The sequence below is a fragment of the Choristoneura fumiferana genome, chromosome 6 (assembly GCF_025370935.1).
Source record: "Choristoneura fumiferana chromosome 6, NRCan_CFum_1, whole genome shotgun sequence".
Taxonomy (NCBI): Eukaryota; Metazoa; Arthropoda; class Insecta; order Lepidoptera; family Tortricidae; genus Choristoneura; species Choristoneura fumiferana.
Window position 1 is genome coordinate 5,910,428 of NC_133477.1, and position 24,462 is coordinate 5,934,889.

Consider the following 24,462-nt stretch of genomic DNA (forward strand, 5'->3'; position numbering starts at 1 on the left):
TGTATTATATTATGGATGACACTTGGCAGTTGATTATTATGATTAAAAATAAAGCTTCAATTGTCATATTACTTTCCCACAGGTTGTCACATTGAATTCCGTGCTTCAATCATTCATTTACAAATAATACATCTGATCATACACTCGTAATGAATGATGGTTGAAATATTGTCATGGTGTTACGAACAAATTGTCATTGTCATGTACAAAATTTATTGAATTAAAATCTAGTAGAATATGATTTGTCATCAAATTACACCCCTTTGGAACAGTTGATTCCTCGTTAATTTCACACAATTATTGCAATGTTACAAAAAATAAATATAATTTGAAATTTGATATTGCCTCCAGGGCACAACAAATAGGCATTATATAATACCGCGATGGGACTAGTTATGGAGCTGACTTTTATACCGGGTGCTCGGGAGGAATCAAAAATAATTTTACCGGTGTAGGTACACCCAAGGTCGTTAGGAATAAAAAACGGTAATTATGAAGCTCAGCAACTTACATTAACATGTATAACATGTATGACACATCCATCAATCCTATTCACATCGCGGTTTAACCATAGTTAGATATCAAGGTGTAATTTTTAGTGAGCCGTCAGTGGTTTATTGTTCATCAGTTATCAGTGATCAGTCTCGGGTTGAAGTGAAGGACAAAACACTGGTTATGTGATCACATAATGATTGGGAGCAGACATAGTCGAGTAAGCAGCCATTGTAGCACCCGTTTTGTTTATTCGCTTTTGGAGCGATGTACCAACATTACTTCTTGGCAAAATTGTTCCTTGTGATGCATACTAAATATACAATGTCTTATATCTTTCCGTTAACTTTAAAAAAACGTTCAACATGCTAAATGAAATTAATTTATCCAAGACACTAGTGACCTAACTCTTATTTTAAAAGATAATCGAGAATTAAGGTAATTAATTATCTATACTCAGTAAAACAGTAAAGGTGACTTGTGACGTTTTTTTAAAGGTCGTGACTAAAGTTTTAATTCACACATATTTAGCAGCAAATAAGGTTAATAATAAATTGAGCTTTAGCAATAACTGTGAAGTTATTATATGTATGAAAAACGTATTTTCTTCGATTTGGCAGAATTGTTAATTACCAGGTAGTTTCATCAATGGACTGAGCCGTCTATTGAAGATGGAAATCAAGAAAAACAAAGTGTATATTGTGAATCTAAACGCACTTTTACGTGGAGTAGGTTTTTTTTTGTACTTGATATAACATAAAATAAATTATAACAAGAATATATTGACGAACAAGTGATAATATATATTTTTTTACACATCTATAGGCGAAAATAATAAGTAGTATTCGAGATAATTATATTTATATTATAGCTGCCTGAAACTTTGTCACAGTTCTATTACATTGGCAAAAACCAACCGGCATGAACGATTAACTGACTTAACAAGAGTCCACCACAAATTGGGAGGAATAGCTTTGTTATTGTCATAAGAATTCTTGATGGCCTGTATCATAATCACAAGCCATTTTTAAATAAGCAGAATTAAATAAGTAGTCCAAACTATTCCCATTATTGATATTTACGAGTTTTATAACGCAGTGTTCTCTTAGCTATACCATTATTACATAATATGATCCATATAATCACTTAATGTTAGCTGCGGAGTTATACTGATATTTCTATGAATGTATATGATATGCCAAAAGCCATGGCGGGTGCGTGTAGTGGAGAAATGTTAACAACCCAAAATTCTTCATAAAACTGCAGAAATCTTTGTGGTTTTGACATATTAGTATTTCTATTTATTGGGCGCCAGTTCAAGAACGACGCGTGGCTCATCTTTTTTATTCTAGTTAACAATACATTTATAATTAAAAGGCAATCTACAAAGTACAGGCTTTCGCGGAACCCTGTAGCCGAATATCAAAAGACTTCTAATCAACACTTAAAACACGCGTGTCGTTTCCACTGTCTAATGTTTATTTGTATGCCACATTTAACGATATTCTTGTATGATCAAACGCAATAGGCGCACTGATCAAGCTAATTCTTTTCGTGGAGATCTGCATTACATCGTAATAAAGACCGCAACAGGTTGGCATCTGATCCGGCCGATGCACGTCAAAGTTTACACCGTCATTGCTGGTAACTAATTTTATCGTCTTTTAAAAAAAAAGTGACATAACGTGATGTTACGCCTAATAATATCATGAAATGTGTTAAAAGCTGATAAATCAGCAAATGTCATTTAATATTGTTAAAGCACTCTTTAGAATAGGGATTATGACACCATTAATCAACTGACGTACTTTCTACGAGATGTCAAAACAGGACTCTCATAATTTTTGACGTCAATTATTTGCAAACTCAATCGACTAAATATAATATATTTTTAAACCAACAATTTTTTCAGTTAATTGAAAATTAATCCGGTTTGAAGGCTTAAATAGTACATTACTGCAGAGGCCGGGAAAGAAAGGCTTGGCGAGTATGGATAGGTATACGAGGCTGGCATGTTCTTTCACGCCGAGGCTTGTATAGTGCTTTTCTCAAACATGCACTAAAAGAAATAAAAACTCCAAGAAATCAATGTTTTATTCGTAAGACAACTAAAATTGTACCAGACTCAAATTATAACTGCCATCTATATAAGTGTTTATTTCATCCTAACATGATTTAAAACGTTAAAATAATCCCAATAAAATGAAATTGCTATAAAAAACATGTACATATAACGGACTGCAAAAATAAAAAGTCACGTTTCTAAACGAAACTTTTGAAATAACAATGGAACTTATTTGCAAAATGGCTAAAGCCCAAGTCCAGTCAATCAAAAAAAAAGACAATGACACTTGTCAATTTTCCCGCCAAAACTTTTTTTTTATTGTGTTTGCTGTTCGGCTTTTAGGGCCATTATACACGAACTGCAGCCCATTTAATCAGCTACATTAATACTTTATTATGTAAATAAAATTGTAATTTGACGTAAAACGCGTCGGTAATATTTATATATTTACATATAGAATATTCATAGTCCTGTGAATTTATTCAGTAACTAATAAATGAACCATAGAAATTCAGACTATTAATTTCAAGTCGTGTATAATGGCCTTTATCGTGGATATTTGACGTATTGCATTGAAACAAATGACTGTTGTCAGGCCTGCAACAGTATATTTTGAAGCCTGTTTTAAGGAACACAACAAACATTACATAGCATGTTTGAGAAAATAAAGTTTATCTTAACCAGAATCGCGTCTTGGAATTATTGTTTTACGGTGCCATCTGCCCTATTATATTCATGTTATACAATTATGGTAGGTACGGTTTTTGGCTGCGATGCGATGGCATGATCTCGCATTCGCGCACCGGTAATGTGACATGGTTCGTGGAGTAACGCGACAACGTAACCTGGCAGTCGCGCGGCGGCGATGTTTGCAGAGGGATGTGGCGCGACGACATATCCTAGTGGTCGCGGGACGGTAATGTAGCATGGTGCGTAGAGTAGCGCGACGGTGATGTGGCATGGTGCGTAGAGTATCGCGACGCAGCATACAGCGTGATGTGACGCGACGACATAGCCTGGCGGTCGCGTGGCGACTTATGATGTCTCGGTGACGTACCGTGTGCGTGCGCGGTCAAGAGTGCGCGCCGGCGGTGGCGAGCAGCGCATCCAGCTGCGCCTGCGAGTCGGCCTGCGCCTGCGCCTGCAGTGACGTCACCACGTGCTGCGGGATGTTGATTTGGACCGGTACCTGCATGTTCGCGCTTGTTGGCACCTGGACAAAGAAACGCACTTGTTATAGTCGCAACTGAACGTTGGGTGGGTTTTGCGATTGCCAGGGGATGCCGAGCGAACGACAACTAGTGAAGTAGTAAAACTTTATGTGAAGGCAATTTTAGTGTATATTGTGAAGGTGTTCTAACTTGCCTTCATTTTAGGTTTAGTAAATATTTTCATACAGCTATTACTCAATAAATTAATACGTTTCAAAAAAATGCGAATAATACCTCCTACCACCCAGCGTCCTCTGTGTAAGTAAGACTTATTGTAATTTGACATCGAACTCTCTCAAAAGTGACAAAGTTTCATGTTCATAGAACAACTACGGAACCCTGAAAATTTGATCGGGCCGCAGGAGGATAACTTAGGCACGGAAAGCCCGCAAAATGCGCGGAAAGAGCACACATTCTATAATGCCAATTGCCCCTGAACACTACACGAAAGTACACCAACTCAGTTTCGGTATCGATCCTAGTTTTATAGTTTTCTGCCGAAATTGAAAATGACCATTTCTTCAATTTAGAATCGAAACTAGATTAAACTGAAAGTACGGTCGGACACTACTTATTACGTCAAAGATCCGTACCACTCTATATGAATCGAAAACTTGAGTTGTATAAAGAACTTTAATTAATGGTCAGCCAAAACAATTAAAGCAAGAAAAGTTAGCAAAGAAAACCTTTGAAATTAAAAGAATATTATCTTGCTGTTGTTATTGAAGTCAAGTAAATTGCATACTAACGTTGTACATTCCCTAGCCTACGAGTTGGTCCCGTATTGCTTGAATCCTTAAGGCTAGACCTGTCAAACGAAGCAAAAATAATATCACAAAGGATCACACTGTCTCTGTGTGTCATAGATTAAAAACAGCATCGGTATTAGGTATTTTTAAAGAGATGGAATGCAATTCCAAGAGATAATGATGATTTACCTCATTCGTTTTATTTTCCAGTTTTCAAGTTATATAAGCGAAAATATAAAATAATCAAAATATAAAATAGTTGGAATTGGTGTGACGAAGGTACTTTATGAGTGAGCTCTTAATAATACTCGCCAAAACGGTAATGAACAAAATAAAATGCCGCAAAAACGCTGAATACACCCATACACGCATGTGCCCTAAGCGTGCATGGGGCCAATTTTGCGCTTTGAGCTGCCCACCTTGGAATGAGGGCTATCGCGTATAAATTCGCCGCTAGAGGCGCTAGTGTAGCGAGAGCTCTCCCAAATGTGAAATGTCACGGTTTTAGGGTGAGCTACGCGGGATTATTTATAATTAGAATAATTTTGTGAATATTTTGCAATACCTGAAATGAATTATGCAAGTATGCGTTACGGAGCAATGAATGGCTGAGTTTTGACAGTTTTGTCTTTCGGAAACCTTTGTCCTCCCTTTTTTCCGAACAAAACGGGACCACGCAACACTGTGGAATGCTCGATATTTTTATGGTACTTTTTTAAGGTATTAAATATAATTTAAATATAATTTTTTTTTCACGTACATAATAACAAGCTAACCACTATACTTCAGGCAGGACCTTTGTCTACAGTGGCAGTGGCATGTGCTGTGTACTCACATGTATAGTGATCTCTGGCATGATGTCGGCGGCGACGCGCGGCTTGGCCGCGGGCGCGTCGCCGGCCGCCTCGTCGCGCGCGCGCTTGCTCTCGTGAGACCGCGTGTGCTTGCGCAAATGATCCTTGCGGTAAAAACCTGCACAACAACCAACTATTTACTATGAACAGTTAAAGGCAAAGATAAACAGTACCCGGCGATAAAGATTGCACATCGGTCTTCGGAAAAAGACAATTGGCTGTTCACGACGATTTCCGAACACTGGCGACCGTCTATCAATCATCGTATTTAATAAGTGACATTTTATATCAAATAAATACTGCACCTTTATGGACCTAATTAGTTTACGTCAAATTAATGACATGTAAACTTCGGATATCTATAGAAAGCTGTTGCAACTGCTAAAAAAAGGATAGTTCTCTCTTTTTCCTAAAGACGCCATCTAAAGTTTTGGGGGGTTTCAACAACTCTAAATTATATATTTTCATCTAAATGCGTCCATACTCTATTGCTCCTTTACAACGAATGACAAACGTCACATAAGTAGTATGTGACAACGCTCTACGAAGCCGAAATTAGCAGAGTCTCTTTCCAAAGACCGATGTGCAATCTTTATAAATGCCGGGTACTGTACATATGTTACCAGGGTGGAACCTTGTGTTACTAATCGTCGATGATACTGCAAAGCCACGTAACCTACAAAAATAGCAAATTTGAGATTTCGCGACTGGTATATGGATAAATACAAATATATTTTAATTTTAAATGTTGAAAAAAAAACTGGTTACGCGACATTGCAGTATCATCGACGTAATGTCACGTTGACATCCCGTACTTTTGTCAAGGAAATCATAGTGAAAAGGATTATTAACTGGTACTTGAATCAGTTTGTACGACTGTACCTACTAGCCTCTAACCGCGGGTTCGCGTGTCTGGTTGTCGAATTAAAATTCCAAGATTTAATAATTTCCCATGGGAATTACCTAAACATAAATCCTGTTTCATTTCATTACACTTTATTAATGACTTCTTTGATTTTTTCACAGCTTCAAGGGATTGTAAACCTACCACTACAATTTCCGAGATAAAGGGTCTTGCCGGACAGGCAGACGGACGAGCGGACGGACAACAAAGTGATCCTATAAGGGTTCAATTTTTTCCTTTTGAGTTACGGAACCCTAAAAATATTATTTAGACTGACCTTTCCCACACTCCTGACAGACCTCCGTCTTGACGCCGGAGTGTATGACGGTGTGCAAGTTGAGATGTTCGCGCCGCTTGAACCCCTTGCGGCACACGCCGCACACGTAGGGCCGCTCCGGATTGTGGCCTAGCTTGTGCCGCTCCAAATGCTCCTTACGCTTCAGCCTGCAACAATATTATCTTGTTAGGCTCCGTTTCCACCTGAGATGTGCGAGGATGTGTTGGGAGGAATGTGTTTTTCATGAACCACTAAAGACGCTCCATTTACCTCGATTCGAATTAATAACCACTGGGCTTAGAGTCATGAAATTTGGTAGCTTGACAACTGGAATAAAACATAGCTTACTTTTTATTCCGATATTCCCATGGGATAGGAATAAAATCTCGAAACAACAACCGCTGGGCTTAAGAGTCATGAAATTTGACCATGATTGTTTTTAATGTAACATCAATGAAAACAACGATTTAATTTTCGGAAATTCCCATGGGCATTTTTTAAAATCCCGGAATTTCATTTCAGCTGCTGGACCTCATGATTTACGTGTGCGAAGCCAAACACTAGTATTCTAAATGCGAAAGTTTGTAAATTTGTCTATTTGTTTGTTATTTCATCATGTCTAAACCGCTGAACCGATTTAGATGAAATTCAGTATGTAGATACTTTGCGTCCCGGGGAAGGATATAGGACAGTGTTTATCCCGAAAATTTGCATAGTTCCTGCGAGATAGTGAAAACCGAATTCTTTGCAGATGGAAGCGCGGGTAACGGCTAATTTGGCAAAAAAAGTAACAAAACACTTACCCAGCCCCGCATATGCCGCAAATAAACCTTCTCTCGATCTCATGCACGGACAGATGCATTTCCAGTTGCTCCTTTTCAGGATACGCCATCTGACACTGCGGGCAGCAGAATATGGGCGAGCCGTCGGCCGCCGACGCTATCACCACCTGCCCCGGCTTCGGTCGCGCCGGCCTTGTCACCTTCTTTTTGTACTTTTTCTTCTTCTTCGGCTGTATTCTTAGGGAGCCGTCTGTAGAAACAAAAAAAATTGTAAAAAAAAATCCAAGCTTTTTTGCTGGCTCTGCTTTTTGATAACTGTATTGGCATAGTCAACTGAAGTAACGTATGCGTACCAAGTTTCAAGTCGATACAATTAACAGTTGAAGATACCACCAGAATTTCACTACCAGATTATTGTATTGTCGTCAGACTTACATACATAATACAATTATTGTATGCCAAATTTCGGTTCAATCAGCTACCACCAGAAAGTGGTCAAAAAATGGTTTGCTAATTTCCAGGATATACACACAGGATATATATATAGTCCTCCACATAGGTTTCGATGACGTGACGGCGACCCTGACTAAATATAATCCATTGTATAAAATTTTCCAAAAAATTATAAGAACAAAAGCTTATTTTCTAGCGTGCGCTCTGATATGGCTCGCTAGACCGAACTTAGTCTTGAAAACTCTATCGCAGGGGGCACAATAGAGTTGGCCTTGTAAATTGTATGTCCTTTAAAATTTGGCGTTTGAGATCGAGTGACGTCAAGCGACAGCCACACGACACACACACAGGACACACGAGTACATGTCAAGTAGAATAAATAGTACGAAAATAAAGTTTTATCTTATACCTATAAAAAAGTAACCTATGTGACTGGTCGTTTCTGACCATTTCTGACCATTTCTCTGAGTGAGTGAAGGGATGAGCAGTGATTGTGCAGGATTGGAACTTTTCCTAAATTCAGCTGCACAGTTGTAGCATACAAAGGGTTAAGAGTGAGCTACCTTCTTCAACGATAGCCTCAGCCATGCCCTCATCTTTCTTTACTTCAGTCAGGGGTAGAACTTCTATCTCCACCGCGTCCGACTTCTTGCTGTCTGCTGGGTTGATGCGGAGGAACTGCTGAAGTGACACTGGCAATGTTTGCTGCTGCTACATAAACAAAAGTTTAACTTTAAGCGGTGTTTACATAGCGGGCAATATAAACAATCCTTTCATTTTTAGTGGGTGTGGTTAAAGTACGACCTGTAAGTGCCGACCAGGAACAAATGACAATAATGTACGATCTGATAACTCAAATCCTTATGTGATTGCTGTAAGTAAGGGTTTGAGTCTTCGAGCCGTTTATTCCGGGCCGAGAACCAATAACTGCACCCTTACCAAGTCATAGACCATTTCAATGTATGTTTGCACTTTCCGCAAATTCTACCTCAGACCTCAGCAGACTTTCCCTCACATGCTAAGTGTAGACAGACGCAATATAGGTACACCTGCATAAATATCTGCCTCAGCAGAGCGTGCAAAAATATTTGACACGTCCTACCGACCCTAGTAATAAAGTACTGAGCGGCAAAAAATCTGGCCCTCAAATGTATGCAGAAATAGGTATATTTATGCATGCTTTCTTGTGTCAGACATGTTGGTGCTGGTGAATGTAAAGACGCGAGCACAAATAGTAAAACAAACTTACCTGCGGCTGGAACTGGTTAAAGTATTTGATGAGGTCCTGCTGATTGCTGCTGATCTGCCACTGCATATTCTCACTGGACTCCGTGCCCTGAGAGCTTTCCTGCAAAAGCATACCTTTAAATTAGCACCAATCACTTGACATACTTTTTTTTTTTATGAGTAGGTACATTTAGTAACCCTAGGTTAACAGTACACCGGTAACGAGTAAGTACCCTGAGCAAAAACCTCCCCCTTCCACTTTCCCGCCACTATTATAAACGCTTACATCATCATTGGCGTTGTCTTCGCACTCCTCCTTGATAATGATGTTGGTAAAGCTGGGATTGTTGTTGTTGATGCTTGTGTTGTTGTTAAGAGACTTGTTGTCGTCCGGCCCGTTGATCACAATCTGCTGGTTCGGCGTAATGAACACCTGGACACACAAATGTTTACTTTTAGGTAGTCTGTCTGAATACATAAATAAATAAATAAATCTCATGTTATGCTTCGATTTACGCCTGAATCCAAACATCTACAGTTATTCGTACCACTTTTAAAAGCATCCCGACAAAGTCATTTAAATTATACACTACATGTTACGAACCAAACTGTAAGTTCTTTCTCAAGGTGTGCAACAGATATTAAAACAATGAAAACTGAAAAAAGTGTAGCTCTGATTGGATATCTGCTGTGCACACCATAATTCCTTTTCAAACAGTACTTATAGTTCAAAAAAAGTACCTGGTGTTGTATACTCTGTTGTATCTGTTCCTTGTTTTCTTGCATTTGCTGTGTTTGTTGAACCAATTGCATCTCTTGCGGCAAAGCTGCTAACAACTGAAGTCCTGTTGGAGAAACCAACCACCACTTAATAACATTCTTATACTTATTATCAGAACCCTTCACTATTTATAATGTTTTTAACTTCAACTGGGGACTGAATCAAGACGACACGTATTACTAAAATTGCCTCGACGTTTCCACCACATTACAACGGCTGAGCATGAGTAGACAGTAGGTGATATTTTCTATTATATTTTATAGTGCACTGCAGCTCGGTAAGGCTGCACTAGCAAGGGGCGTATTTACCCTAGATAGGGCCAAAGGGGCCATAGCCCGGGGCGGGGCAGTCTGCGAGGGGTGGCGAAGCCACCTATTGCAAGTTTTTTTGTTAATTAAATACTTTATCGTCAATTAATGGGGCGGCAAAGCTAACTGGCCCTGGGCGCAAAAACTACAAATACGCCTCTGGCCTCCGCCTACCGCTTCCTACCTGACTTGCACGTCCCAGTTTATAGTCATACAATGCCTACTGTATTATAATTACCCCCTGTTTCACCATACATTGATTAAATTCATTTGACAGATAAATGTGATGCCGTCTCTGTTTGTTTTGTTCGAATAGACGGAGACGACATCACATTTATCCGTCAAATAAATTTAATCAATGGGTGGTGAAACAGCCCCTACAGATCTTATCAATTAAAACACGCACCTTCTGGTAATGTGTTCCCTAACACTTGGATGCCGCCAGCTTCGTTGCCGTCTGGCGAATACGCCACTGTCAACACCGCGCCGCCTACAACAAAACATCTAATTGTTATTAAAACACCGTAACAGTTACTACATAGAGTCATTGAACTTTAATACTGGTCCTGCACGAGGTTGTATATCTGTAGTGTTGCAAGATAATAATACATAACATGCATCTGGCAAGAGCTCTATTGTGTGGGCTAGACAAGGGTGCTCTAGATGAATCTAAATCTTTTTAGCAAAATGTACCACAAATTAAAAATCGTACGAGTAATTATACCTATAGGAATTAGACAAAAGTGGCATGAAAAATGTTGCATGTTTGCATAATCTACGTGATGAGATGATATAATAAAGTGCAGTGATACTGTAATATTGATGGCTACATAATATTGACAAGGATGCAAAAAAAAAAGATGATTATGAAAAACCAAACTAAAAATAGTCGGTGAAAACTATTTGAAAGCCCACTACACCTAGCTACGGTCATGGACTTACCAAAGTATTATTTAACTTACCTCTAAGTGGGACTAGAAGAAACCAGAATGGTCTTGGTTATTACATATGAACTAGGAATTAACGTGACTTTTCAATCCAAATTTACGCGACTTTTGACATTAAATAGTAATAAATTGATTGATTTTAAGGCCTCCTCTCGAAATGAGAGGGCTCGGGCCGTAGCCACACAGGCCAAGTGTGGATTGGAAACTTCACACATACCATTGAATTTCTTCCCAGGTGTGTGTAGGTTTCATCATGATGTTTTCGTACACCGTAAAGATAACATAATTTCCAAAAAAATACAAATCGTAATCCAACATTCGTTTTTAAATTGTAATTAAGTTTGCCTCCCTCTTAATAAAATAAAAATAAATCTCACTGAAACTTTTTACTCTTACTAAGGCCACTTACATGTACAAAAGCCATTTATATTTTTGGTTTGAAAGGCCACAGATGTATGCAATACTCACTGAGATATTGAGCCAGCATGCTGTTACCTTGTTGGAAGCCTTGGATTGGGATCTGCATTTGATATTTGGGTTGTTGCTGCTGCAGCAGGTTTGGGTTTAACACCTGGATTTGTACTGTCTGTTGTGGATCACCTGGGAAGAGAGGACATCAATTAATCCGAAACTATTCATCATCATCATCCTAACCCTCCCTAACCTATACAACGTCTCACAGCTGGGTACAGGCTAGTGATGCAACAGACCTGTTTCTGTTTCCGCATCTGCGGAAGTTCCGCGCGCTTTTTAACATCCGTTTCCGCTTCTGTTTTTCGCAACTTTTATAACGGAAATATAATCGGAAATTTACGACTGTTGAGTGACAGTTGAGACTCTCAACTCTCACTCAGCGCCCAAATTACTTTTAATAAAATATCACTTACCATTACTTAATTTTGAATATTAATGAAATTTGCAATATTTTCTGTTGTGTATTTCTATTTCTAATTTAGGTTTGGTGTGTATTTGATATTTAATAAAAAAAAAATTGCAAAAAAAAGGTTTTTTTTTTCATAGTATTTACACTTTCGTTTCTGCATCTGCTTCTGTTTCTGCTAAAATCTACTTTTGATATCACTTCCGTTGCATCACAAGTACAGGCCTTCTCAAAATATTAATATGCCATACAGGCCCAGTGCGAATTGGAAACTTCACACACACCATTGCAATGCAATTCGCAGATTAGTATAGGTTATTTCAAATATAAATTCCCACATGAATTTTTGAAAAATTCAGAGTCATGAATCCGGATTTTACCCACGATCCTCTGCTTACTAAGCCACCACGGTTCTTACACTAAGCCATCACGGCCGAAAAGTACCCTATTTATAAAAATATTAGCAAGAAGTAGAGCCCCAAGAGGATTAATCAGATTATTGTCCTTTACTGGTGTGCTGTGTCTTAATGGATAGCCACTACCCGGGGTTCTTTTTATTCAATTTTGATATCACTAATATGTTTAAGTAAAAATTTACCCCCTTATTCATAAAACTTAACAAGCCTATGTTAACTAACAAATGCTTTGTCCCTTTCTAACAAATACAAATGTCGAAGTGACAAATAAGGACAAACGAATTTTAGCGGCATTGTAACTAAAATAGGTTTGATTGTCGTTTATGAATAAGGGGGCTAATCTTTAATACAAGCTTTTTTTTCCTGACTGTATTTTTTGTAGGCTTGTCATCCAATTCGACCACTGGAAGTGGATCAAAATGAACTTGCAAGAATTGACTCAAAAACAACAACAAACAGCTTGTGCTGGGCAAGTTAAATAAAAACTTGTAATAAGCCAAGCAACATACCAGGTTTGGAGCCAGGCAATGCGATGGGCAGCGTGATGAGCTGCGGCGTGGCTTGCAAGGTGCCGCCGCCGTCGATGGCGCGCATATACTGCACCCCTTCGCCCATGTTCACGCCCCCAACCATGCCTACTACCTAAAAGAAGAATTAAAATAATATACTGAGTGGCAAAAAATCCTGCCCTCAAATGTACGCAGTAATAGGCCATTTTGTAAGTAGAGTAAGCCAAAAAGTATCCCTGAGTATAGTTGTATCGCAGAAATAAAGTTTCAGGGACACATGTTGCTCATTATGGTGTGAAATCCACCCATATCAGTCTCTGAAAACATCTTTAATGCACTGTAATGACGCGACAGCCCTAACAGCATCCTACACCCTTTATTATATTGGATAACATCATTACTGCAATACCCTCCCTTTTCTGGACCAGAAAGAAACTTGATGTAGACACTGGATGAAATTTTTTATTCTGAAGTCAGTCTAATCAGGCATTCTTGAGTGTTCTGTAATAAGAAGGGATGCTAGGGAAACTGGAGCTGAAACTTTTCATGAAATTTTTGTGAGTTGTTATTGGGATAACTATGTGTACTATTTTTATAATACTCGTAGTAGTCTAGTTTAATTGTATAGATAGGTATAAAGTACATACTTGTTGTAATGTATTTCCATTGTTTGAGACACTTTGTTGCAACTTAGTGACGGGAAGTTGGCCCCCCGTGGTCACAAAGTGGGTACCCGTAGCATTGGCTGCTGAAAATGCAGCAAAATTCATCTCGGAATCCTCGTCACTGAAAATAATTTAACATGTTATTAATATATGACAATTGACTACAAAGTTTGAAGAGTATATAAATGATTAACTGTAGCTGTTACCCGTAACATCTTCTGTAAATTACTAATGTGAAGGAAGTAATATGCAAATTTTCAGGATGATAAGTTAAGTACCCTATAATGTTAATCCAGATTATAAGAAACTATAGATGTGTCAAATTTCCTTCAAATCCATTGAACCCTTTTCCTATGGTGGAACAAACATCCGACTTCTGTATTTATAACATTAGCAGGATTTTTAATTAATTATGCATGTTGGACATTGTAAGGTTTACGTAGGTCTTTATGTTAATAAAAATTAAAAGTTATATTTTGGATTTATTTATTTAACTTGCATTTTGTTATATTAATTAATTGAGTTATGGTTATGGCTAATTTTATTGATTGCTAAGCATTATCTATTGCCTGAAATTTCATTAGCATTCCACTGTGACAGTCACCTTCAGTCATATCTACCACAGCGGAGCATGCAAAAATATCTGACACATGCTATCAGCTCTAGAAATAGAGGCATAGGTATCAGATATTTATGCACGATTTGTTGTGTCAGATATAGGTGCTGGTGACTGTACGAAGCATTAGCCCATGATAAAAAGTAGTGTAATAAATAATTGTTGTAATGAATCTTAGTTTAATTCTAATATTTTTTATCTGTTTAGGTAATTTTAGTTTAGAGTGATTAAATCACGTAGGTATATGTATGTCCTAAGAAGTTTTTAAAGCAATAGACATTGAAAAAGTCAAAATGCAACTGAAATCCTGTTAAATACAATCCTGTTAATGTGAGTACAGTCAACGTCAAAATAAGTGATCCCTTTTGTACCTTTTCATTTTAAAGTCATGTTTGAAAAGCCATACGCGATTGTGTACCGACTGAAAGTGACAAGGTACAATAGTGATCACTTATTTATGACGTTGACTGTACCAACTATGAAAGACTTATTATTTATTTGTAGAGTACCAATAAATGTAGTAATAAGTATAGTGATTCCAATCTAAAAATATAATTTAATGAGTTTTTAAATGTTTTAATGCTCATACTCATTATGTATAACCATTATAACAAATTTAAGTTTTGTAAAAAAAACAACTATCACATCAATTAGTACCTTTACTATGAATTCACATTAATCCAAGTGAAAGCAGGATATTATGAGTGACCATTACTGTATATGCAATGTGATAATTTGTTTCAATTTCACAATCAAGATTGCTTGAAACAAAGATAAACTAGCTAGCTAATTATACCCCTAAGGATGTGCTAGAAGAAGAGAGGAACCTTTTTGTAATAAAAGCCTTTCATTGCAATCTTTGTTATGCTAGAAGAAAAAGTGAAAACAATTCCCATACCAAGAGGCATCCTCTCTTGTGGGCATAGCTTGCATGTCGCACATGTCGCCCTCTCCACCGCGGGAAAAAGCACTGTCCCACTTAATTCATACGCGATCCCCACGTCCCACTATCCCATCCCACCACTGGGGTACCACTGGACTGCACTGGGACGGGTAGGGCTACGGCATACCACTGCCGGCCACCAAACGCGACACAACACTAAAATTAATTCAACAAGAAGATCGCGAATGGCTACGAATAAGAAAGTGGGTTAAAGAAAGTTTAGTAGACAGGCGAGTTTGCTACACACGGAGCGGCTCGTGTCGTGTGTGCAAGTGTCTAATATGAAGCTCACTTTCTCTTTGCCGTACTTTCACAAGCATACAAGGTGTGGCTCTGGTTCACTGAGTGCAAACTTGCTTGTTGGGTAACAGACTTGACGCTGCAGCTGCTAATAGCTTCATGGAAACAAACGAGTATCATTTGTTTTCGTAATACATTTTGTCTATTCATTTATAGTGATTTGCTAATGGTACATTATTATATGCCAATTTAAAACCGAAATCGCTTTTGTAATGAACCATTATGTACAGACCTACAAATACCATTAGTTCAGAAGTCAACAGTGGAAAGTTTGAGGTCAATCAAACCTACATAGATACTTATAGCGATGTCATTAACCTCGGTCTAATTTTACAGTTATTTTACTGTTACTGTAAGTAGAGTTCATGTGTTTGTAAAATGGGATGCGAACGGTATTTTTGAGCTTTAATAAAGTAGATCTGTTTTTGAATTTTAGAATTGTCGGATGCAGCTGGTGCAAGACAAAGGAAGGACCGCTAACAAACATGGCCGTTCGAAGATTTTTTTTCTAGTTACGCAATTTTTATTTAATTCAAAGGCAAAGTGCAGGGTTTTTAAGTTTACAAAGTTTTCGTGTGCGGGGCAGAAAGTTAGCGAAAGGTGATTCACCCCTACCAACTCCTTGCCGCCGGCCGAGTGTCCATCACGCACGCGATGCATCCCCACCAAGGTGCGGGATCCCCTCCATGTACCTCCGAACACCAAATCACTCCCGCTCCCGACTCCTTCCTCCACCGCCAGAAAATCGCGAGAGGAGGGGTTGCTTTGAGCACACTCTCACAGAGTACTTTACTATTCACTCTCTCGACGGCACTCCCGCGGCCACGCGCTTCGGATAACGGTTTATAATAGTACCGCTTGCCACAACACGACTCGGAAATAAGGTCACGGATATTCACATGTAATAACAAATACAAATTTAAACCCTTACCTTAAATTTTTTTACGAAAACACCACTTTATATCCACTGTCACTGTCTGGTTTAATTTAATTATTTCATTTAAAAGTGTATATAAACAGCTACGTTTCCTTTCTCTCTAATGAATAGGATGTCCGCCATTAGTATTATTGAAATTATTTTTATTTTCGCCAGATGGCGCCATAGCTAATACAGTATCGTGGGCATTCCTTCGACGCCATTGGTTAAAAATTCAAGTTCATGCAGCTTGTAGAGGCGTTTTGTTACAGAACAAAACACGAAGCATGCTCGCTTGCAGCAGCGCTACTACGAAACTCGAAATTCGTGTCGAGCGGTCCCTCTCACACTTACTATTTAATACGAGAGCGAGAGGGACGGTACGATACGAACGTCGAGTTTCGTAGTAGCCCTGCTGTAAATACAAAGGCGGACAAAAAGGAGTTTTAGAATTTAGAGGGTTGTTTTACTGAGTGAATGAATAAACGATTTAATCATTTTAAGTTTTAATTACTTAAATTATAATATAGTGACATACAAACTATGGCATACAAGACAATAAATAAAAACTAAACTCATTGACAATCACTAAAATGGATACTGTTGACCCAATCTTTGTGTTCTTTCTAAATGCAATTCAAATAACAGTTTGTTTTCATAATAGTATTTGCTTTCAGCTGAACTTATTCCTGGGTCATAACTAGGCCGCCTTTCCGAATCAGATGACGAACTAGGTGACGAGATTCCATTCTCCAGGTTAATATTATTCACCATGTTTGCTTCTTGTGTTTGGGAAACACTTGTACTTGCTAGGTTGTTATTTATGTGTAAGTTATTAATCCTTTTAGATAATGGCATAAATTCGCACGTTTCATCCTCCCTGGATCTTTTTCTGAAAACGATAATTGACTGTTATAAATACAAAACCGAATTACAACAACCAATATACTACACAATATTATTTATTGTCCTGTGATATATACCTATTTCCTGTCATAGTTCTGAAGACATAATTCCCGTTGGTTACTCCAATACATGTGTTCCAATTGAAGTTCGAACCCTTTCCAAAAGTCATTAGCTCCTCGTCTCCTTGCAAGCAGTACAATTGCTTGGTAAATAATTATTACAAACAGCTGATTTCACCACGAATTTTTGTGACAATTGACTGACAAATGACAAATGAATGAACCTACGGGCTACGGGCTTTCAGTGTTGCCAGCATCAAGTCCAAAATATCGCAAAGCAAGCCCTATACCACGAAGTGCAAAACTCGAACTTCGTATGTTGCCGTCCAGCAGGGCTACTCCGAAACTCGAAACTCGAAGTTCGTGTCGTGCGGTCCCTCTCGCTCTCGTATTAAATAGTATAAGTGTCAGAGGGACCGCACGACACGAACTTCGAGTTTCGAGTTTCGGAGTAGCCCTGCAGCTAACGCTTATGTCATTTAATAAGCGAGTGAAAGGGGTGGTGCGATACGAACTTCGATTTGCGAGTTTCGTATTAGCCCATCAGGTTAGGGTTTCGCCTTAAATTTATCAAGAAAATCCGGTAGCTGAGAATGTGCTTGGCGCTGGCACGATGTCTCATTTCATTCTCTTTGACGAGATAAGGTGGCTGGAACGGTAGAAGAGTTTTATACCCAACAAGAGCCGACCGAGAGACGATACGGTATTCGACAACTCCTGATTTTACCATCATCATCCAGCCTATATACGTCCCACTGCTGGGCACAGGCCTCCTCTCAGAACAAGAGGGCGTGTGACGTCACATGCCAGTATCTCTTTCTCTGTCTAATCTTCAATTTCAAATCTTGATAACTTTGTTATTTGTAAAGGTAGCTTAAAAATTGTTTTTCTATTCGATAACAGGCATTGTGTAGTTTTAATTTATAAAACATATACAAAATAGTCAAATACCGTATTGAAATTAGCGTCGCCTTTATTTTAACCAAAATAGCGGCTAGGTTTTGACGTCGGCGTGGAGGCCAATTGTTCCCAAATATACATTTGAGTCATCTAAAAATATACGGAATTATAATTTCAAAGGCATGGTTTGCATTTTTATGCTAACCATCAACTAATTGCAGTGATCGTGAACGTACTCAAGCTTGAAAAAGATCTTCCGAAAAGATTGTAACTAGTCGGACCATTCCTGACTTATAATCGTCTAAATGAACTAAAACAATAACTTCGCTCACCCGCGACATTACGATAGCTAAGCATGCATGCAGTTCCTTCACCTTTACACTATAAGAACACACATAAATCTCACAAAACCATCTATTACTACCACCACACTACACTGACGCATGCATGGAAATAATTAGGTACAACAGTATGGGGCTTATTATTAATGAACAGGTAAATTTAGTATCTTCTTACTTACTACGGCTTGGGTCTAATTTTAGCAATAACAGGTGATATAGACCTCCGCAGAGTAACGCCTGATTCAATAAATTATTTATAATTGTGTATTGAATCGTTTAATTCAGTAAATTATTTCATTTCTTTTTAGCCTAGAAAGTATAATTAGACTAAGAAGCAAATATGACAGTTAAAACTTAAATATACGCACTTTTTTGGCAAAACTGTTAATCTCCTTATATCCCTAAGTGCGTTTTCAGATTATCCGATCCGATATCGGTATCGGACGCTGATGCGATAGCGGGGTATGTAAAATGTATGAAATATGATCCGATATCGGATCTGATAATCTGGAAGACAGGTCCATATTTCATACATTTTACTTGCCCCATATCGGTATCGGCTTCCGATACAGATATCGGATCGGATAATCTGACAACGCTCACTCTCACATCCACAAACAAAATATATTTTATCCGATTAATGGCGGCCCTAATCCGTCAAGTTGTACGAAAAATTCATTAACTTGGCAACACCGCTGGCTTCACAGCAATTTGTTCTTTCTTTGTATTCATTGTCGATTGTAGCGACATCTCTTTTTCTAGCATACAATAAGCGTCATTTTATACATGCACATTTCTTGAAAATATCTGTTTCATAATGTTTGAAATAGTATTTATGCAATACTGACAATAAAATTATTGATTTCAAGTTTAGTACAAAACTAATTTCTGCCAGTGTGTTTATTTCTGCTAGTTGCACGCTGGAAAACGCCTGTACGCACGTGCACAGATAGTGCACCTACAGTCATGTACAGAAAATATTTTGTCTGCAGCACGTCTGCAGCCAATCAGAAGCGGTCAGTTCTTCTCGCTTTTATTTTTACCCAATAATAAACGGTCCTGCCTGGCTAGGTTGACGGGTGGATTTTTCTCATAACGTGTCGTGTGCTGGGTTAATAAGAGCCGCACAAGATTATCGATAGATGTCTCCCTACAATGAGCTCAATGAGGGTCCGAGAGGCGAAGTATTATAGATAGCCTTAGTATCGTGAGGTCCATTTGAAGTTTCCAGTCTTGCTTGCGATTGGCTCATTTTCACGAGCGCGACGCTAATTTCAAACGAACCTCACAATACTAACGCCATCTAGCGATATTTCACCCGTCGAAAAACCCTCTTTCAGCGAAGAATGCTCTTCAATGCTAACGTGAATCATAGATGGCACTACTAGGCTGAAAGAAATCTATATTTATTTATAGTTATTATATAAAGTATTTATTTATACTCCTGCCAATGTATCTCTTCCTCTCCTTTCAAATCGGTATAGTTATAAGACCGCGATAAGACTACATAGGATTGGAACTGACAGTTAGGTATACCTACTACATACATCAAAAAACCTATACCTACTTCTGAAAAAAAAAACATTTCAATCATACTTTCAATCTTCACATCACGGTTTTATTGTAATATGGCCTAGCTACAGCAAAGTGGATACATTGAAACAATGATATCCTGAGCACGTACTATATAGTCTTCAGATTTTGGATCGTCATGTTCATTACAATAAGATGTCACATTAGCAAAGTCTAAGAACTTAAAGTCACTAAACTCGGCCGTCTAGACAGAGCAACGATGAGGCGCGGTGCGGGGGAGAGGGGCGTGGCCCCGCGGGCGCCCCGTGCACTCCGACGTTCAGTGCGCGATGGTACTAGCTGCGAGAGTGTCGCAATTTTTCGTGAATATAATTTAATAATTGTTCCGATACAGGAGTGGCCAATTTATTATAAATGCGTTGTACTTGTGAAGTACACGGCTGTATGTCTACGTCGTACAGCCGTAATGATGGACAATTGAGATTCCATAAATTTCCGAAGGATGAGAATCGGTGAGTACCTACTTACCTAACCTACCTAAATCAAATCGCTAGTAACATTATTACGTAAAATAAAATCCCCCGGTCTGTCAGTTTAGTGTACGTACCTAATTACTAACCTACTAAAAAAAATGTTCACGAGGAACTTTTAGACAATACCACCTCATCCACTCAAAGGTTGACTGGTAGAGATCCCTTAAAGGGATAAGTTCGCCTTTGTACATGTATTTCATTGTTTGTCATCTGTGTTTGTTTACTTATTTTGTACAATAAAGAGTTTACATACATACATACATACAATAAAGGGGATGCTACACGGTTGCCAACAAGCCTCCGACGGCGAGGCGACGGCTCGGGGCGGGGCGCGGCGCAGACTGTGAGCGGTTGCTTACGGCATCTGTGGCGGCATTATCAAAAAGAAACAGAACGCCACCGCCGCGCGGCAATGAGTATCGCGTATGAATTCGCCGCTAGAGGCGCTAGTGTAGCGTGAGGTCTCCGAAATGTCAAATCTCATAGTTTTTGGGTGAGCTAAGCGGGTTTATTTATAATTAGAATAATTTTGTGAATATTTTGCATTACCTGAAATTAATTATGGCAATTATGCGTTACGGGGCAATTTTTCGATTCAGTGATTTGTTTGCAAAATATTCAAATCTAAATTGCAAATTTTCATTAAAATCGAGCGTCTCCCCTCCCTCTAAAATCTTAACCGATGGGTAGAAAAATTTGAAAAAATTCAGGTAGTAAGTATTTCGTGTGGCAAAAAAGGAGTTGGTAGCTGCCCTTACCGACCCATTTAAACTTTCTACCTTGTTTCCAATATTATGTCCTATGTCGTTGTTAACGGTTTTGATCTCCTAAACAGTGCAATGATAGAAGCATGTTTTATTTTTTCAGACGTCGAAAATGGATAACAGCGTGTCAGAGAGACGATTTAAGATATAAAAGCTTTAAAAGTCTAAGAAATATGTGCGTCTGTAGTTTGCACTTTGAAAAAAAAATGTATGCTAAAATACATTTAAAAGTAACCGCTATTCCTACAATTAATTTGCCCCCTCAAGAGAGAACTACTTGCACACAAACAGATCCTCAAAAAGTTATCTTTCTTAAAGATGTTACTACTCAAGCTGTGCAAGTTTATGTAGATGCCCAAGGCACACCTACAAAATTAAATGCTGTAGATGAAAACTTTCTTAAAACATGTCATGAAGACTGTTCAGTACAAACTACTTCAAAATTGACCGATCACACTCCTCGGAAAAAAAAACTAAGGAACGAAGTTTTGATAAATAAAAAAGAGGTAGCACGATTAAAATTGCACTTTAACGAAATATCGAAGAAACAATTCGAAGCAGGTTGTGACAAGTTTTTAAATGCTAACCTCAGTAATATTGTAAAGGCACAGATTAACTTAAAAAAACATAGCAAAGGAAATAGGTATAGTAATGAGTTTAAACTATTTGCATTGAATTTGTATTATGCGAGTCCACAGGCCTACAAGTTCTTGGCTAAAACACTCTGCATGCCAAGCACAGTAAATTTAAGTTGCCTGTACATACCTATGACCACTCAAATTAATCCACAAATGTTGGACGCATTATCAACTATAGCAAAACGTATGTCACCATCACAAAAAGAATGCGTTATGTGTATGGATGAGATGAGCTTAAAATGTTCTCTCGCTTACGACTCCAAGCAAGACAGAATAGTCGGCTTGCACGAAATTGACGGCCAGCAAAACCCGTACGCTGCTGGATACGCTTTTACCATTATGCTTCGGGGCATAACAAGCAAATGGAAACAGCCTATTGGGTTCGCATTTATTTCGTCAAGCAAGATTGATGATAAGCTAGAAGATTGGATTATAAATACCATCAATAAGCTTTTTGAGATGGGATTTCAAATAAGAGCATTAGTTTCAGATCAGGGCTCAGATTTTGTAAAATTTGCAAAATCAAAAGGAATTTCGAAAGACCAGTCACACTTCACTATCAATGGGAAGAAGATTTATTACATCTTTGATGTACCACACATCATTAAATGTATTCGCAATAATTTAATAAACAACAACTACGAATATAACGGAAAAATTGTATCTTGGGACGATATACAAACTATGTACAACTTGGACGTCAAAAAAGATATGCGATGTGTACCACGACTTACAGATGCACACATATTACCAAACAACTTTCAAAAGCAAAGAGTCAGGTTTGCTTCTCAAGTTTTCAGTAACTCGGTAGTTGCTGCATTAGAGACGTATACTGCTTCGGGACAGATGAAGCCAAACAACGGAACAATAGAATTTTTCAAAATGGTTGATAATTTGTTTGACTTGCTAAATTCAAGCAATCCTTACTCTCCGAAACCGTACGGTAAGCCCTTTCGAGGAGACAATTTTCAAATAGAATTGTTGAATAAAGCTGAAACTATATTTAACAACTTAATAGTCCGAAACAAAAAGAGTGGCAAAGATATTACTAAAACAATGAAGTTTATTAATGCCCTTATTATAACGATGAATTCTGTTCGCCAATTGCACCTCGATATGCAAAACGAGAACCCTTCATATCTGTTCACGAGACGATTAAACAATGAATGTTTAGAAAACTTTTTTGGCTTGATTCGGCAAGCTGGAGGAAATTGTCGTAAGCCCACTTGTTTACAGTTTACAAAAGCGTTTAGAAAAAGTTATTTTTGTCAGTTAATGCGATTGTCTGATAGTGGAAACTGTATGGAAGATTTTGACAGCATATTATGCAAGTACAATGATTATGCTAAAAAAAAACAAATTGACTGTGAATCAAAATGAAACGATGGCAAGGAAGCGTAATGTTGAAACCTTGACAACGCCACGTCACTTTGATGTACCAGAAGCAAATGCATTTTTGTATATTTGTGGATATATATTGAGACGCTGTGTACTGAAACATAAATGCATAGATATGGTTAGGTATGCTTCTTCATACACAACACAGCGGTTGTTGTCAAATTTATATCTAAGGGAAAGAGCATACAATAAGACCATTGATGTATTTGGTGGTCTCCAAGGAGTTCCAGGTGATTTCCTTGAATTTTGCACAAAATTAGAAAGTGGTTTGAGCGATTCCTTTGTGACATTCGTCGGGAGCAACATTGGGGAAAACATATATAAACGCCTAACCCAAATTGATTTTTCACAACCATGTGATTGCTTCCCAACGCAATTTCTAATTCGTTTGTATGTTAGAATGAGAATCAGCTATATTATTAAATACAATAACAGAATATTAAAATCATCAAATAATAAATGCCGCAAATATTTGTCGGTTCAGCATCTTTAAAAAATAAATAAACTGGAGATTTAACTTGCGTTTTATTCACTCACTTTAACTCGTCGCGAAGAGGTTAAGTATATTAAATCGCAAAAGGTAATATTTTATTAAACTGACTAGATATACTAGGCAGTAAATGCAGGTACATAATTATACCCACATTAATTTATACATACCTTATTATTCTAAGGGACGTACTTGCATATTACTTTTTTGTGACAACCCTGATACATTTCCAGTGTCTAGACGATTGTCGGCATTTCGCGCTCAGACAAAGAACATTAATTAACCACTGTACATTTTCTTACACTGTGACATTAGTAAATAGTATATGTCGGTCCATGACGCCCTGTAAGGGCACACAACAGCAACTAATTAAACCTCTAACTAAATCTAACATTAGTTATTGCGTTTCTAGGCCATACCGTCAGCATATAATGGCCTGCATTTGAGCATTGAGGATCACCGGTAGGTACTACACGGCGCTTAGGCAGATCGTAATTGAGATCTGTAATATTATATCCCAGATCTATTAATCTTATTACACCGCACTAGGTTAGGATAGGGTCTTAAAGGATGGATGGGGAGGAACGGGGAGCGTCATGGTTGAA

General features: G+C 38.1%; 2 protein-coding genes and 1 long non-coding RNA gene across 6 annotated transcripts; 1 reads left to right on the top strand and 2 right to left on the bottom strand.

Annotated features, from left to right (window-relative positions):
• Positions 1-36: 36 nt before the first annotated feature.
• On the bottom strand, positions 37-16,464 carry LOC141428911 (uncharacterized). Of its 4 annotated transcripts, none has more exons than XM_074088971.1 (13): positions 16,311-16,464; positions 13,503-13,641; positions 12,856-12,988; positions 11,519-11,650; positions 10,510-10,593; positions 9,756-9,859; positions 9,301-9,447; positions 9,037-9,135; positions 8,351-8,498; positions 7,356-7,584; positions 6,553-6,719; positions 5,353-5,489; positions 37-3,770 (listed from the first exon to the last, which is right to left on the bottom strand). In XM_074088971.1, exons 2-13 carry the CDS (start codon positions 13,623-13,625, stop codon positions 3,630-3,632), a joined length of 1,644 nt encoding a protein of 547 aa, XP_073945072.1. In that variant the 5' UTR covers positions 13,626-13,641; positions 16,311-16,464; the 3' UTR covers positions 37-3,629. The 4 variants fall into 4 exon arrangements, with proteins under 4 accessions (XP_073945072.1, XP_073945073.1, XP_073945070.1 ...); XM_074088972.1 differs by lacking the exon at positions 16,311-16,464 and adding an exon at positions 15,989-16,012; XM_074088969.1 differs by lacking the exon at positions 16,311-16,464 and adding an exon at positions 15,035-15,216.
• Positions 16,465-16,784: 320 nt separating this feature from the next.
• On the bottom strand, positions 16,785-17,496 carry LOC141428560 (uncharacterized). The gene is made up of 2 exons (XM_074088565.1): positions 17,279-17,496; positions 16,785-17,187 (listed from the first exon to the last, which is right to left on the bottom strand). Exons 1-2 carry the CDS (start codon positions 17,368-17,370, stop codon positions 16,884-16,886), a joined length of 396 nt encoding a protein of 131 aa, XP_073944666.1. The 5' UTR covers positions 17,371-17,496; the 3' UTR covers positions 16,785-16,883.
• A 2,879-nt stretch (positions 17,497-20,375) lies between these two features.
• Positions 20,376-23,884, top strand: LOC141428561 (uncharacterized). The gene is made up of 2 exons (XR_012451439.1): positions 20,376-20,546; positions 21,435-23,884. It is a non-coding gene; the product is annotated as an uncharacterized lncRNA (long non-coding RNA).
• Positions 23,885-24,462: the final 578 nt, after the last annotated feature.